At 37.6% G+C, this 18,091-nt stretch overlaps 2 protein-coding genes across 2 annotated transcripts in view; both read right to left on the reverse strand.

The window, feature by feature from the left end:
- PPP3CA (protein phosphatase 3 catalytic subunit alpha) overlaps nucleotides 1–18,091 on the reverse strand; it is a 1,090,725-nt gene that overhangs the window by 399,689 nt on the left and 672,945 nt on the right. The window lies entirely within an intron of this gene.
- The window catches only part of STK32A (serine/threonine kinase 32A), a 152,227-nt gene that overhangs the window by 33,962 nt on the left and 100,174 nt on the right, over nucleotides 1–18,091 (reverse strand). Inside the window, exon 7 of the mRNA XM_049786984.1 lies at nucleotides 2,536–2,633. Coding sequence (XP_049642941.1) covers nucleotides 2,536–2,633 — 98 coding nt within the window. The remainder of the gene's footprint in view (nucleotides 1–2,535; nucleotides 2,634–18,091) is intronic.

Consider the following 18,091-nt stretch of genomic DNA (forward strand, 5'->3'; position numbering starts at 1 on the left):
ACTGTGCTATCACTCCAGCCCATATCCTTTAAATTTCTGTATTATCTGTAGTGATATCTTTTTAATTTCTAATTCAGTTTATTATTATTATTATCTCTCCCTTTCTTTATGAGTTTTCTTAGTGGTTTATCTATCTTGTTTATTTTTCAGAAGAACTAATCCTTGTTTTAATTGATCTTTTAGACTGTCTTTTGGATTTAAAATTCATTAATTTCTGTCTAAACTTTGTTATTTACTTTGACTTGCCTATTTATGGTTCATTTTGGTGATCACTTTCTAATTTCATAAGCTGTGTATAAAATTATTTATTAGGCCCATTTTTCCTTCCTGATGAGTGCTTGCAAAGCTATAAATTTTCCTGTTAGTACCATTTTTGCTGTCATATAAATTTTTATAATTTATTTCTTCATTCTCATTTGTTTAAAGGAATCTTTGATTTCCTCTTTGATTTCATATGTGACCACTGGTTACTCAGTAGTGAGCTGTTTAACTACAGTATGTTAAAGTTTTTCCTTTGTATATGTTTGTAATTCACTTCTGATTTTAGTGCATTATGATCTGAAAAGGTGGTTATTAAATTTTCTACTCTATTAATTTATGGAGATATATTTTATAGGGCATCATGTAGTCTATCCTGAAGAATGACCTATGTGCATTGGAAAAGAATGTTCAGTTTTCCAGGGATGGAGAGCCCTATATATCTACTAGGCCACTTTCTTTCATTTCTCCTTTCAAAGCTAGTATATTCTTGTTAGATTTCATCTTGGTTGACCTATCAAGTAATGACAGGGTGGTGTTGAGGTCTCACTAATATTATGTTGTTATTGATGTCTTCTTTCAGATTTGTCAATAGTTGTTTTAAATATTTGGTTTCTCATTGGATGCATATATGTTTTGAAGTGTGATTTCTTCCTGTTGTATATATCCCTTGATTATTAGGAAATATCAATCTGTGTCCCTTATAACTTTTTAAGCCTAAAGTGTCTGTGTCATCTGATATTAATATTAATATGGCTACTTTATTTAGGGAGTTGTTTGCTTGGATGAGTGTCTTCCAATATTTGATTTTGAGTCTGTTTGTTCTGACTATTCAGATGTGTTTCTGGTAGGCAGCAGAATATTGTATTCAGCATTTTGATCCATTTTGCCACTCTGTGTCTTTTAACTGGTGCATTTAGTCTATTGACATTGAGAGAGATAATTATCATAGAATTTAGTGTCATCTTTCTCTAGGAGTTTGCTGTGTTTGTTACGTTGTCTTGTCTTTTAGTTTGCTTTTAAGGCTGGTTTTTAGTTTGTAAAGTTTCTGAGCTGTTTTTTTTTTCTTTCTTATTCATGAAGCTATATGAGTCTGGATGGGTGAAGTAGTTTTGGTGAAGCATAATTTTATTGACTTTTTCACTATATACCACCACTGAATTTGGTCTTAAGGGTTTCTTGTGATAGATGTGCTATCAATTCTAAGGATGCTCCTTTGAATGTAATTTCCATTTTTGATCTTGTGGCTTTTATTATTCTATACCTATCTGTGGGATTTGTCGTTGTGACTAAGATGTGTCTTGGGCTGCCTTCCTTTGCATTTCTTGTAGCTGGTACCCTTCAGAAGTGCAGGATTAAGTTGCACACACTATTTAACTTTTGGAGGTTCTCTGTAATGATGTCCTTGACTGTTGATTCTTCATAGGGATTTTCTTTCTGGGTCTCTAATGATTATTATTTTATTTTTATTTTAAGTTTTTATTTTAAGTTTATCAAGAACTTCTATTTTCATCTGTTCACAGTCACTGAGGATTTTTTCCATTGTCTGCTTGTTTATTTTAAGGCTCTTTTCAAATCTCTTTGTTGTATGGAGTTGTTGTGCATTTCATCTTCCAGCTCACTGATTCTGCTCTCAGCTGCTGTTATTCTGCTTTGGAGAGGCTTTCCAGTGAAATTTTCATTTCACCTATCAAGTTTCTCAGTTCTGTTATTTCAGTTTGGAGTTTTCTCATTTCTAATTTCATTTCCTCTTGATTCTTATTTGTGGTTCATTGTGATTTCTTTGAGTTCTATGAACATCCTCTATATTTCTTCTCTAAAATTTCTTATCCGATAGGCTAAATAGGTCATCAGAGCTGCCATCTTCATTCTCTATTCATGGGGGAGGCTTATGTTATTTCCCCCTTGTCATACTTGTGTGGTGTTTTCTACATGTTACGCTGGGTTCATTGACTAGGAGATATGCAGCAATGCTCACCTGGCTCTGACTTTTAGGGTCATGGTCAGCTCACCTCTACTGCAGGCACTTCTGGGTGTGTGGGTCCCAGTGCTGCTGGGCAGCAGGCTAGGATGGCACTCAAGTTGATATGTGCAGCTGGTGGGGAACAGGCTCAACCCTTTTGGAGCAGGGTCAGCTCACCTCTGTTGACATGCTCTTCTGGGTAGTGTCACTACTTGATTTTTAGTAAAACATCATAACAATATATTCTTTAATCAAAAAAGAGAAAGAAAATTTCAATAACAGCAGCACCCAGAAAAAGTATAAGTCTACTATACCCGGCCTCTCAGCAGCTCATATGCAGTCACTCCCAGAGACCACCAGTCAACAGCAAATGAATAGCCTGCCTCTCTTCTGGAATTGAACATCTCAGGGGCTAGGAAGACAGAAAGTATAAGTCAGCCATTTTCATTCCAGAGACTCTAATAAACCTTTATTCCTTGGTCTAGGACATAAACACTATGTAAATGGGGTTGTAAGGGCATAAAAATCTTAACTAATGTTTATCATCCAATGCTAGTTTGCTCACAGCAGGTAAAAATCTCTAATTTTCTATTTACCTAACTGGCCTCATTTGTGTACCCACACAAATAGGCAAGCACAAGCTTTTATAGACTAATTCTTATTTAGACATGTACTACAAGGAGTTAGATTTTACTAGGTCCCTTTCAAGCATGTGGAAGAGACAAGAGGAGATTTGTAGCCTACAACAGACAAAGGGGATAAATAAACAGAGGAAGGGCATTCAGGAAAATACCAGCTGCTGAGATTACACTGTGTAACTCTGTACTTGGCATGTCCTCCAAGAGAAGAGAGAGCATAGCCCATTTTAACCCCAGGGTTGACAGCTTGTACAAAGATATGGTAAATATACACAATAGATTATGTAAAAATGATGAAGTTCTGCCATCATTTTTACTTTATTTAAATATTTTTTTATTTTTGCCATCCTATTTACTTACTAAACATATCCACACATATTATCTTAGACATCACCTTCCCAAGAATAGAGCTAACTGCCAAGTGGTTCTAGGAAGACTAAAGGTAGCTTTATCAATGCTTAGAATTTATAATAGGACCTGGCATTCAGTTAGTTGATAGAAATTTGTTGAAATAAAAAAAAGTACAGAATTCAAAATTTATTGAATTAACATTGTATTCTAAACTGAGCTGTAAATCCTCATAAATGAACATGCATCTATACACATCATAGAAAATCCACCCACTTTTTTTCCACACATGTGTTCCCCTTACCCCAATTTCCTACCCACTTCCCTTCTGCAACTACTAATTTGGGCGTACAGTATAAAAGTTCACTATAGTTTTATTTAGTAAATTTGTTGTATTTATTTACCATATAAATAAAATAATGAATTCCATTCATGCTTTTCTTTCTCCAGCAAACTTTTTCACTACGTATAATACTCTGTAGGCCCACCTATTCACTTGGGAATGGCAGTACTTCATCATTTTTTAAAACAGTATATAGCATTCCACTGTGTATATTTACCATATCTTTTTTACTTACTGATTAGTATATGAGCACTTAAGTTATTTCCAGCTCTTAGGTTTTATAAATAATACTGCAATGAACAGGGACACACTGGCATTTGATTTGGTGGGTTTTTCTTTTTTTCTGTAAATACCTCGAAGTGGAAAAATTGAATGATATGGATTTATTGCTTTGCATGTTATTTCTTCTTGTTTTGGGATCATACTTGATTATGTTCAGGGCTTATCCCCTGCTCTGTGCTGAGGAAACAATGAACCTGAGGTGACAGTGGGCAAGGCAAATCCTTTAACCTTGTACTCTCTGTAGCTTCAGGATTTTTAATTCAATCTTGTTTTTTTTTTGGGGGGGGGGTTAGGCCACACCTGGTGATGCTCAGGGGTTACTCCTGGCTATGCGTTCAGAAATCGTTCCTGGTTTGGGGGACCATATAGGATGCCAGAAGATTGAACTGCAATTCGTCCTAGGTTAGCACTGCTTGTGCTACTGCTCCGGCCCCTAATCTTGTTTGTTTGTTTTTTTTTAATTACTTTTTTGGTTTGGGGTCTGCATACAGTCTTCTTAGGTCTTACTACTGGACTGGCTCTATGCTCAAGGATCACTGTTAGTGGGCTTGGGGGACCATATGGAGTGCTGAGGATCAAACCAGGGTAAGCTACATGCAAGATACCTGCTATTATATCAGTCCAGCCCCAGTATTTTTAACTTTAAAATAAATTTATATTTTGCTTTCCATGGAGACTGTACCAGTTTACATTCCCACTGTCAGTCCATTCATATCCTCTTCAATACTTATTTCTTCTCTCTAGGATGACAGCACAAGATCTCAGTTAAGTGATGGTTGCAGTCAATAAGATTATGTTCAAATTCTTTTATTTTTAAACTTTATTGTTTGATTTATTGATTGGTCCCTAGGCCACATCCAGTGGTGTTCAGGAGTTGCTCCTGGCTCTGCACTCAGAAATCGATCTCAGCAGGCTGGGGGACCACAAGGGATGTCAGAATCCAACTAGATCCCTCCCTGGTCGACCGTATTCAAGGCAAATGCCCCACCTCTGTGTCATCACTCCGGCCTCGATTAGGTTTAAATTCTGCCTTCACCATTTACTGTCATCTTGAATAAACTTTTTAAATTTGAGAATACCCCTGAGCAAAATTAGAACAAAAGGAGGACAAATGTTATAGATGAGAGAAATTAAACGAGATAACACTAAATCTTAGCATCATGCAGGATATCTAGAAAGTACTAAAATGAAAAGAAAAAAGCAGTCTTCTAGAGAGGCAAACGTCCGTAATTATGGAATTGCTACTAATTCGGTGCTTATATAGTTAGTTACTCCAGGCCTCTGGTAGTAAGGTTTCAGCCTTGGACGATTAATCTGGGTGACTGATTCCCACAATTGAAGGTTTGCCCTGCCTGGTTCACTGGCATCTAAGTAAAACCCAGGGCAACATCCAGCTGAGAGAAGAGAGGCCAAGGAATGGCCTTGGCTATAAGAGCTGCTAGCACAGTACTAAACTGGCTCACTCCCTTCTGAATTTTCTTTCACATCTCACTGCAGCCTCTGTGTGCACAGATTCCCACACAATCTGGGAAACTGGTCTTGCCCACAGGGTCCCCCAGTGACTGACTGGAAAGGACTATATTTCATCTTTCCCCTGTCTCAGAAAGGCCTCAGGTGGTGACAGGCAACAGAATGGTCATTTAGAGAAGCTGTAGAAAACTTGAGGGATAAGCAACCATTGTGCCAAGAAAAAGTCAAACATGATCAAAGCTGTGTGTTCTGTTTTTGTTTTTTTTCACTATCCCTGCAGCCTATGGGTCTTCCTTTTCCTCTTCTGCTGTATTTATTTACTTAATGAAATTACAATGTTATTTCTGAATGCATTTTAGGTATACAATATTTCTTTTTTTAAGATATTTGTTTTTTGTTTTTGGGTCACACCAGGCGGCACTCAGAGGTTACTTTTGGCGCTGCGGAAATCGCACCTGGCATATGGAGAGAGAGACTGGGAAATAAGTAGATTCCTTCTAGCTGGCCTTGAATATTAGAGAAAGTCTCTGTTTAGAGACTGTTATGAGCACAGGAAAAAGTCATGCAGGTCAAACAACCTGCCTAGGCTAATAGTGCCACAAGCATTGCCACCACTATCTTTATATGCTTCTTATTTATATATATTTTAAACACATTGATTACATACATGATTGTGTTTGGGTTTCAGTCATGTAAAGAACACCACCCATCACCAGTGCAACATTCCCATCACCAAAGTCCCAAACCTCCCTCCTCCCCACCCGACCCCCGCCTGTACTCTAGACAGGCTTTCCATTTCCCTCATACATTCTCATTATTAGGACAATTCAAAATGTAGTTATTTCTCTAACTAAACTCATCACTTTGTGGTGAGCTTCTACATAAGAAGAATCTTATTTAATATATGACATCAAAAAGAATTATTATTAAAATAGTAATTTTTGAAAAGATAGTATATAACAAACCAAATGAAAATAGTGATATCATGATTTTTTCACATTCTCATCATTTTTCAGTCATATATTATAAAGGTGTATTATGTTAAACATGAAAGTATAACTAAAAATATTGAGTAAATCATCTATAAAATCTAAAGTCAAAAGATATGGCTAAGGGGCCCAGAGAGATAGCATAGCGGCGTTTGCCTTGCAAGCAGCCAATCCAGAACCAAAGGTGGTTGGTTCGAATCCCAGTGTCCCATATGGTCCCCCGTGCCTGCCAGGAGCTATTTCTGAGCAGACAGCCAGGAGTAATCCCTGAGCACCGCCGGGTGTGGCCCAAAATCCAAAAAAAAAAAAAAAAAAAAAAGATATGGCTAAGTGTAGCATATAAGGCAGAAATTATAGAGAGACTAATCATTTGCTGATGTTATAAAAATAGTTCTTTTCAGGGCTCTGTCTTTTGGTTAAATTGGTGATGTGCGAGAGTGGTATAGCTATATATCCAAAGCACATGTTCAACAATACTGAAACCACCAAACTTGAATGTGCCTACCAATGTGGCAGGAAGGGTACAGGGGAGGTTGTGGGGGTTGGAGGATGACGGAATATGGGAACACTGGTGATGGGAGTTGACTGGTGGTAGGACTAACTATATAATAACTTTTCAAACTTAGGTTCTTTTTTTAAATATATATTTTACTTAAACAACTTGATTACATACATGATTGTGTTTAGGTTTCAGAAATATAAAGAATACCATCCATCACCAGTGCAACATTTCCATCTCCAATGTCCCAAATATCCCTCCTCCCAACCTACCCCCACCTGTACTCTAGAAAGGCTTTCTATTTCCCTCATACATTCTCATTGTTAGGATAGTTCACAATGTAGTTATTTATCTAACTAAACTCATCCCTGTTTGTGGTGAGCTTCATGAGGTGGGCTGTAACTTCCAGCCCTCCTCTCTTCTGTGTCTGAAAATTATTATTGCAAGAATGTCTTTCATTTTTCTTAAAATCCATAAGTGAGTGAGACCATTCTTCATCTTTCTTTCTCTCTGACTTATTTCACTCAGCATAATAAATTCCATGTACATCCATGTATAGGAAAATTTCATGACTTCATCTCTCCTGACAGCTGCATAATATTCCATTGTGTATATGTACCACCGTTTCTTTAACCATTCATCTGTTGAAGGGTATCTTGGCTTTTTCCAGAGTGCTGCAATGAATATAGGTGTAAGGAAGGGATTTTTTGTATTGTATTTTTGTGTTCCTAGGGTATATTCTTAGGAGTGGTATAGCTGGATCATATGGGAGCTCAATTTCCAGTTTTTGGAGGAATATCCATATTGTTTTCCATAAAGGTTGAACTAGACGGCATTCCCACCTTTAATTAGATGTTTTTTTAGTTTTGTTTTTGGCTTACCTACAGTGATGCTCAAGGGTTACTCCGGACTCTGCACTCAGGAATCATTTCTGGCAGTGCTCAATGGTCATATGGATGCCAGAGATTAAACTCAGGTCAGTCACATGCAAGGCTTAACTGCTGTATTAGTAATCCAGACCTAGATAATGTTTTTAACTTAAAAGTGAAACAAATAGTTCTTTAAAGTTAAAATGTCATGAAACCAGGGACTAATACAGAGGAATAATATGATATACAAGATATTAGAATTTAGTGTTCTAATATATGTATATAGGGCTAACATATAGGGTAAGAATTCTGTATAAAATTAATAAGGAATTTTAGAAGAAATAGAAATGGGAAAAAGTATATACAGTGTTACACCCCACTCAGGAAGGGCACACACATCAGAAGTGTTGCACTCCTGAAAAAGAATTATTTGCCAAAAAGGCCTGCTTAGAGCAGTCAAATTAGTTGACCCTTTGCGTGGATTGTTTGACTATAATTCTAAAACGTGGCTGTAACTATCTCTCTCTTTATGTTTGACCATTATTAGAAATCAGGCCTCTATAATTCTTTCTAACAGGAAGCACAGTACAAATCCTGCCAAAAGTCTCCCACTAACCAGCTCTCTGTGATCTCTGCTACCTTGGCACCAAGATCATGTTTTTTCCAAAACTAAGCTCATAGTAAAGCAATTTTCAGGTTTCCCCAAAACTCTAAAACATTTCTCTCTCTTCCCACTACCCTGAAAATTACCTGGTTTCTCCTGCTTACCCAAAACAAAGCAAACCCACAACAAAAGTTCTTTTCACCTTCAGTATCGGTTCTTTAATATGCAGATTTTAACCATGGGTTTTCATTCTGTTTCCCTGACCATCTCCCACTTTCTTTGATCTCCAAAATTACACCCCGCATTCCAGAGCTCAACCCTAAAAAGTTACCCAGCTCAAAAAATAAATTTGTCTTCATCTTTCTAGACGCAAGTCCCCATGCATTCTGTGTGGTCTCATTTATTTCATATTTCATAATTCATTATTCCATATTCGCCTCTTCGTGCTCCCGCTTGACTCTCAGTGGGAAAATGAACTTACTAAGGTTATGCTTAGGGACTTTTTATCTCATCAGGATAAAGGGTCCACAGCAATACAGTCTTACAGCACATAGGAAAAGACCATGAACAACATATTTAAAAAATTCAAGAAATGTCATTGTAATATCAGTTAGGTACCATTTTCAATCACCCTTTGAGAATATTAGAGGAATATTTCACCTGATGGGCCCAGCTAGGCCTTCAGGAGCAAAGAAAAAAAAATAAAATTAACATTCCAGATTTCAGCTTCAACACAGTACCTGTTAACCAGGATTTCTTTGAGTGAGAATTTATCATAAGGAAAAAATTTATGCTGCAGGGTAAATTTTTTTCAATTATTTCAAAATAAAAAGCAACTCAATATTTGACAATAAAAGGTGGTCAGAAAAATGGGGTACCTCTAATACTGTAGAATGTGACCACTAAAAACCATGGACTATATACAAGTATGGAAAATAAGAATAGCATTTATTGGGGGGCTTTTTGTTTGTTTTTGGGCCACAACTGATGATACTCAGGGGTTACTCCTGGCTATGGGCTCAGAAATTGCTCCTGGCTTGGGGTTTATTGTTAAAAGGCCCAGGCTCTGGGATTAGAGAGAAGCAGCTTCTACCTGCAACATGGAGAGAACCCCAATTAGCTTTGTAGATTCACCTGGGAAGGACACAATTTCTTTTTTTTTTTGTTTTTTTGGTTTTAGACCCCACCAGGTGACACTCGGGACATACTCCTGGGGGCAGCCCTCTGGGATGTTGGTCAACGAAAATGTGCAAGTACAAGGCTCTTAACTTCAGCACTTCTCCAAAGTGGAAGTAACAGCAGACTGGCTTCACAGCCTAGAGTTAGTCTAAGCATTTCCAGCTCTTGGTTCCTCAGCATCTCAGAGGATTAGGTCTTCATATACCAGTCACTTTCATTCCCTGTGTCTTCCTAGTTTTCATTCTTTTCATTTAGGATGCTTACTCTTACTCATTGTTAATAATGCCCCACAGATATTCTATAATGTGGTTGAATGGACAAGTGAATATCCCTGAGGTACATTTTATTAAGGTACTGGGAAAATTATTTAATAATAATATAATATAATATAAACATTGGTACTAAGATGCTATACATGTGGCTAACTAGGGCTTGATCCCCAGCACCCATATTGTCCTCCAAGTCAGCCAGGAGTGATCCATGAGCTCAGAGCCAAAAGTAAGCCTTGAGAACTACCAGGTATGCTCTCAAAATCATCAACTAAATAGCTAAATAAATAAGAAAAAGAAAATACTGATCTTCGCTCATGATGCTTCTAAGAAAGCTTCCTATCCAAATCATAAAGAAACTGTTGGATAAAGAAATCTACAGTAGGAGCCGGAAAGATAGCGTGGCAGCGTTTGCCTTGCAAGCAGCTGATCCAGAACCAAAGGTGGTTGGTTCGAATCCCAGTGTCCCATATGGTCCCCCGAGCCTGCCAGGAGCTATTTCTGAGCAGGTAGCAGGAGTAATCCCTGAGCGCCGCCAGGTGTGGCCCCAAAACAAAACAAAAACAAACAAACAAACAAAAAACAACAAATTTACATTAACAGGTATTTACATTTTTGGAAAAGAAAAAATTATAACAATTTGATTTACATAAACTTACTTATAATCAGCAAAGAACCACAAATACTTAAAAAAAGAATATTCTATATCTTTCTGGAAGAAGCTTAAATTTTTAAAAGTCTGGCAGAGATTTTTTTAAATTTATGACCTTTTCAACTACTTAATTCTTGTTTTCCTTGCTATAAAATGGTGCTAATGATCACATGCCCCATCAGGCTATTGAGAGAAAAAAATAAATGAGCATATGATTGTAAAACATTTGACAAGTTGTTTGGTGCAAGGCAGGCTTTCAATACATATTCGTCATTGCTAATTATAAGGGTGGTGGAGGAGAGGTCAAAGCATTTGGACTGGACTCCAATTTCCAAGCTCTCTATTATGAAAAGATAAGAAAAACCAACTTTGAGAATTATATTACACAGATCTTGTGTTTAAAATCACTGGGGGACAAAACAGAAAGGTGGCTTCCTTGTACTCCTCTCTCCATGGAAACCAGGCCGTGCAAACCCAGATGCACATTATCTGATTGGCTCCAAGAGAATACTCCTTAATATGGAAACCTGGGAATCCTGGAGGATAAACCCATCAGAGAATTAGGCTGAAATATTTCTTTTTATCATTTGAGGGCCATAGATTTTAGATAGAAAATAGGCTAAATTATATGTGTTCATTAGTTTATAAGTGACAAAGGGATTTTATCCTCCTCATGGGTAATTTTAAGTTAGGTTGTTCAAATATTAATCAAAAATAAGGATGTTTTCCCTTAACATCTATAACTCTTTTCAAATATCCTCATATAGTGACAATTTTGCCCACTAGATTAGTTATTTAATTGTTTGATTTTCCCCCTGTGAGATCTGTTTTATAAGCAATATTGGTAGAAGAGTAACTCTGTATAGATTTCACGTTTATACCAAGTTACTGGAAATGTTGGACTTTATTCTTCGGCCCCCAGATGCACCAACAATATCTTATGGCATTGCTTCTCTTTTGCATAGGCACATTAAAATGGGAAAATAATACATATTCAAACAAGTTCTTATCTGATAGAGATGGGAACACAAATTTGGTAATGTAATTAGGCCTTTTACCCTGAACATTGGCATAATGAATTTAGCTCAGGCCTCAGAAGAATGGGCATCGCCCACACACACCTGAACTATGGAAACAACCACAATTGTCTTTAACATTCCCAGGATCCAAGCCTCTACCAGAGAAGACCTACCACTGCTTTGGCATTGACTTACTCCAAAGAGTACTCTCAACACCCAGGCAACTCAGCAACAGTCTGCATGCAGGGCAGATCGCTCTGCATTTAATGATATGCTGACACTAGAGGATGCTCCACATCAGCCTGACATCGACGAAAGAAATGCACAGAATCCAGAGTCTTTAAATATAAAAGTCTGATACCAACTATAGCTAAAGTGTGAAAAAGTTTCACCAGGACCTTGAGAATGACTTGGGTTGGATAGACTGGTATGCCTGGAACCCAGAGTCTGTCTCATGCCAATAAACTTCTGGGGTGAGGCCTTTTTGTAATCAGGTCAAGGATTTTTTTTTTACATTTTCTCCATTTTTCTGGACCTATGCAAACATTGGCGATTGCCACTATCACACCTTTACTATATTTTTTTTACTCTTATTCTTTAAGGAAAAAATACAACTTACTGAACATAAAAACAAATTACTGTAGTAGAACGCCTGTCTCGAATACAGGCAGGAGATGGGAATGGGGGGAGGGGGTAATGTTGCACTGGTGAAGGGGGGTGTTCTGGTTATGACTGTAACCCAAATATGATCATGTTATTTAATATGATCATGTTACTTAAATAAAAGATATATTTGTGCAGGGCTCAGTGAAAAAAAAAAGAGTCCTATTTTCTTCTTTCTCTTCAAGGTGAAGTGGACCTGGTATATTGGGTCCTCTTGTCCTCTTTAGCTTCAAAGGAAAGTTAATGATTTATATACATAAATATTTATATAATATATATGATATAAAATATTTATATATTTATATCTATAAATATATTTTATATATATGTTGGATTTTTGGGCCACACCTGGTGATGATCATGGGTTACTCCTGGCTATGTGCTCAGAAATTACTCCTGGCTTAGGGGACCATATGGGATGCCAGAGGATTGAATCCAGGTCTGTCCTGGGTCAGCCACATGTAAGGCAAATGCCCTACTGGTGCGCCATTACTTTGGCCCCTGAATGAAATATTTTTTAAGTGACATTGTTTGAAGCCAGATAGATAGAACAGCAAATAGGATGCTGGCCTTGAATGTGACCAACCCAGACTCAATCTCTATCATCCCATATAGTCCCTATGAGCACAGCAATGAGTAATCCCTGAGAGCAGAGTCAGCAGTAACCCCTGTGCATCAGTAGGGATAGCCCCAACAAAAACAAATAAAGAAAAAACAACCAAAAAATGGCATGCTTTTCCTTTTATTTAAAATTCAATCATGTAATTTATATCTAATTACCAGGTGGAAAAATAGGAGAGGGGAGAAAGATCAAACTAGAAGAGACACATGTTGTTGGTGATGGACACTCCATTGATGATGGGATGCAATTTGTATATCAATAGCAAATCTTTAATATTATTATGACTTTACAAACTATAATAATAAAAAATAGGGGCTGGAGAGATAGCACAGTGGCGTTTGCCTTGCAATCAGCCAATCCAGGACCCAACGTGGTTGGTTCGAATCCTGGCATCCCATATGGTCCTCCCTGCCTGCCAGTAGCTATTTCTGAGCACTGCCAGGTGTGGCCCAAAAAAACAAAATAATAATAATAATAAACATATATTTAGTCTGTGAATTACTGCTGCTCTCTCTAGGCAAGGCAATTCATTTTACCTCTTATTTAATCCTACCAGTTTAACTTGTCATTCTGCTTCTTTAAGCAGCTCAGTGAATTATGAGAGAATGAGCAACAATTTTCATTTTCAAGTCTTCTACTAACGAAACAGCATTGAGCTTCCCTTTCCAGTAGGAGAGGGAACACAATTTGTTACCAAATACACTTAATTTTTTCTTCCTTATTGAAACTACATGAAAATTTAGTTCTATGAAGTAAAAAACTAATATCAGGGCAGGAAAGAGAGAAAAATGGATTGAATGAAGACTGAGTTTGATGTCTGGTACCATCAGGATCAACCCTTGAACACAGAGCTGGGATTAGCCTTTGCTATTGCAAGTGTGGACCTCCCCCCCCAAAAAAAAATAAACAAAAAACAATATCATACTTTATTAAAAATTCCTCACACCATTAGATTGATTTTACCATCCTGGTAGCAAAATGAAAATTTGATCTGACTTCTACATAGTACAAACTCCCTTTTCATAGAAAGTACCATCTGCTTTAGGACCTGGAGGGAAACGAGAGGGAGCAGAAGGATCCCAACACACATGGCCTGTGTGATTTATTTTAGCAGCTTTATTAGCTGACATAGAATATATAGGGTCTGCTGCAGAAGTTCTCTGTCACCCTGGCTATGTGACAATATTACCAAACATAGTTTTGGACCACTCTGCCCTTGGGAATCACCTCAGATTTTCTACATACTTGGGCTCTTTTGACACTGCCAGTATTCTCTATGCAACAAAGGCTTCTATGTCCCTCTCCCACACAGAAGTTGCTTTTACCCCTCACCCAACATTAGCACTGAGAACCTTTCTGAAGTGGATAGCTTCCTTTAGGCAATCTATCACCTCCTAACTCCCACATACAAACCCACATGCACTGACATACAGTCACAATACACACATACACTCATTTACATATATTCACTTATATACACACAAATGCACACATTCATTCTCACTCACATGCACACAGAGAGCATATATGTCTCCTATTGCAATTGTCCTCTGATAGACTTATCAATCTACCACAGCTAACTCAGTCTCTATTGGTGCAGGAATATGTCAGTAAATATATTCACTAGACAATGAATCAGAAATGGAGCAGAAGGTGCCACATCTTACTTATAGTGCCCCAATCCTGCCCATACTTTCCAGATAGTTTTCTTCAGATCTAAACCACTTCTATTGAGCAGAAAAGTGGCCTGACACTCTTTTGATTTTAATTTTAATACATTTTTAATTGAATTACCATAGATACACAGCTACAAAGTTTTTCATTATTGAGTTGCAATCATGCACTGCCATTCTTTTCTTGAATACTATATGTCTCCAAATACATATTTCCCTTTATATATCTGGGGTGAATGATAGTAGGCCTGGTTCATAGAAATTAGCTCAGTTTATACTCATTTTTATTATTAATACATATATGTGAGAAATCTGTGCCTGCTAAGTGGTTCCCAACTGCGAGAGACTGTGAGTGTTGCCTGTGCATGTTTTTCTACTGTCCTGTGTCCTGAACCTCTTGTGAGTGGGCCGAAAAGGGCCCAGCAAAATTGCTCTCCTAGAGGCTCCAGAAGAGCATGGCCACACGGCCGTGTACTCTTTCTAATGAATGAACCCCACTGCAACACGCATAAAAAGAAATCACACTAGGAACTGTGCTGGATCTCTGAAGCCCAGCATATCTCTATGGACTGTCTCCTCTGCTGCGTGCTTGAGCCTAAGATCTGATCCTGTGTGTGGCTTCATCCACTGATGGCTCTCCTAACTTGGAGGTGAGTCAACCCGCCCAGAAAGGGTGGATCCAGCTGAACTGTGCTGGATCTCTGAAGCCCAGCATATCTCTCTGGACTGTTTTCTCTGCTGTGTGCTCAGGCCTAAGATATGATCCTGTGTGTGGCTTCATCCACGGAGGACTCTCCTTCCTTGGAGGTGAGTTGACAGACCCAGAAAGGGTGGAGACAGAGGAGCATGGCTGTGCACATCATTTAGCCAATGAATACCACAACAATATGTAGAAGACCCCACAGTACAAGTGTGACAATGGGGAAACAACGCAGGCCAGCTCCAGGCATAGAGAATGAAGATGGCAACTCTGATGACCGGAAAATGGCCAACCAATTAGGCAGTCTCTCAGATATGGAGTTTAGAGAAGAAATATGGAGGATGCTCACAGAACTCAAAGAAAGCATAGATCGAGTTGAACAGAACATTAATAAAACCAAGAAAATATAAAGACCGAAATCAGAAAAATCCAAACTGAAATAACAGATCAAATAACAGGTCTGAAAAACTCAGTAAACGAATTGACAGACAAAATGGATAAGCTCTCCATCAGGGTAACAAGGTGAGGATAGAATTAGTGAGCTAGAAGATGCGATACATAACAAATCCATACAGCAGAAGAAATTGGAAAAAAAAAGCCTTAAAGCAAATGATCAGACAATGGAAAACTTAGTCAAAGAATGTGAACAGATGAAAATAGAAGTCTATGATAAGCTCAACAGAAACAACTTAAGAGTCATTGGAGTCCCAGAGACCCAGGAAGAAAATCTCCAGGAAGAATCAACAGTCAAGAACATCATTAACAAGAAACTACCAGAGCTAAAGAATACATGTGATCAAATCCTGCTTGCCCAGAGTATCAACTAAAAGAGACCCCAGGAAAAACACCCCAAGACACATCCTAGTCACAATGACAAATCCCACAGATAGAGACAGAATTCTGAAAGCAGCAAGATCAAAAATGGAAATTACATTCAAGGGAGCATCCTTGAGATTTACAGCAGACCTGTCACAAGATACACACAAGGCCAGAAGGCAGTGGTGGGACATAGAGACAAAACACAATGAAATAAATGCTTCGCCTAGAATACTGCACCCAGCAAAACTCACTTTCAGTTTGAAGGAAGAATACATGACTTCACATATAAACAAGTCAGAAACTTTATAAACTCAAAACCAACTTAAAAGAAAAAATGAAAGGTCTACTTTAAGACAAGGCTGATCAACTGACAAACCAAACTTTGACACAAAGATGGCACTAAATCCCATGACAATTCTTTCTCTCAGCGTCAATGGGCTAAATGCACCAGTTAAGAGACACAGAGTGGCTAAATGGATCAAAAAACTCAGTCCAACCTTCTGCTGCCAACAAGAAATGCACCTAAATAGTCAGAAGGACATAGACCCAAAATAAAAGGCTAAAGGAAAATCATCCAAGCAAACAACACCCATAAAAATCTGGAGTGGAAATATTAATATCAGATGATGCAAACTTTATACTCAGAAAAGTTGTAAGAGACGAAGAGGGACATTTTGTATTAATCAAGGGATATGTACAGCAGGAAGAAATCACTCTCCTAAACATATATGCACCTAATGAAGTGGCAAGTAAAAATATTTAGTACAATTGTTGACAAATCTGAAAAAGAATATCAATAACAAGACAATAATTGTGGGAGACCTCAATACGGCTTTGTCAACACTGGATAGGTCAACCAGACTGAAACCCAACAAGAATATACTAGACCTGAAAAGAGAAATGGAAGAAACAGGCCTACTAGATATATATAGGACACTCCACCCCCAGAAACCTGGATACATATTCTTCTCCAAAGTACATGGGATGTTCTCCAGGATAGACTACATGCTGGCACATAAAACATACCTCCATAATATCAAGAAGATAGAAATTTTGCAGGCTAACTTCACTGACCACAAGACTCTGAAATTATATGTGAACTCCAAAGGGACACAGAAGAAAAACTTTAACACCTGGAAGTTAAACAGCCTCATTACAAAATAAATAGTGGATCTGAGATGAAATAAAATAGGAAATCAAAATGTTCCTGGAAACAAATGACAATAAAGACACAAACTATCAGAACCTATGGGACACAGCAAAGCGATACTGAGAGGAAAATTTATATCTTAGCAAACACACATCAGGAAGGAAGAAAAAGCATACCTGAATAGCTTAATGACACAGCTTATAGAATTCAAAAGTGGTCAACAAAAGGAACCAAAAATAGAAAGACAGAAGGAAATAATAAAGCTGAGAGCAGAAAACAAAGACGTGGAAACCTCCCAAATATCCGAAATATCAACAAAAGCAGAAGTTGGTTCTTCGAAAAAATAAACAAGATAGACCATTAGCAAAACTAACAAAGAAAGAGAGAGACTTGATAACTTGTATTAGAAACATAAAGGGGAGATCACTACAGATATTGTATAGATCCAAAGGGTAATCAGAAACTATCTTAGATACTCTATGACACTAAAAATAAGAGCCTGGAAGAAATGAATAAATTTTTGGACTGTTATAACCTTCCACTGTTGAATGAAGAGGATGTAGCATATCTAAACACCCCCATCACTATTGATGAAATTAAAACAGTCATCAAATATATGCCCAAAAACGAAAGACCAGGACCAGATGAATTCACTAACGAATTTTTTCAAACATTTCAAGTGGAACTACTACCAATTCTGACAAGACTCTTTCATGAAATTGAAAAAACGGAGACACTTCCAAATAGCTTTTATAAAGCCAACATCACCTTGATACCTAAACCAGATAGAGATTATGTCAAAAAAGAAAGTTACACACCAATATCCCTGATGAACACAGATGCAAATATCCTCAACAAAATCCTGGCAAATAGGATTCAAGGCCTCATCAAAAATATCATAGATTACGATCAAGTAGGTTTCAACCCAGAAATGCAAGGATGGTTTAACATCCATAAATCTATAAACATAACACACAACATCAACAACAAGAAAAATAAAAATCACATAATTATATCAATAGACGCAGAGAAAGCATTTGATAAAGTACAATACCTATTCTTGGTCAAAATTCTCAGTAAGA

This window comes from Suncus etruscus, chromosome 14, assembly GCF_024139225.1.
Source record: "Suncus etruscus isolate mSunEtr1 chromosome 14, mSunEtr1.pri.cur, whole genome shotgun sequence".
In the NCBI taxonomy this organism is placed as follows: Eukaryota; Metazoa; Chordata; class Mammalia; order Eulipotyphla; family Soricidae; genus Suncus; species Suncus etruscus.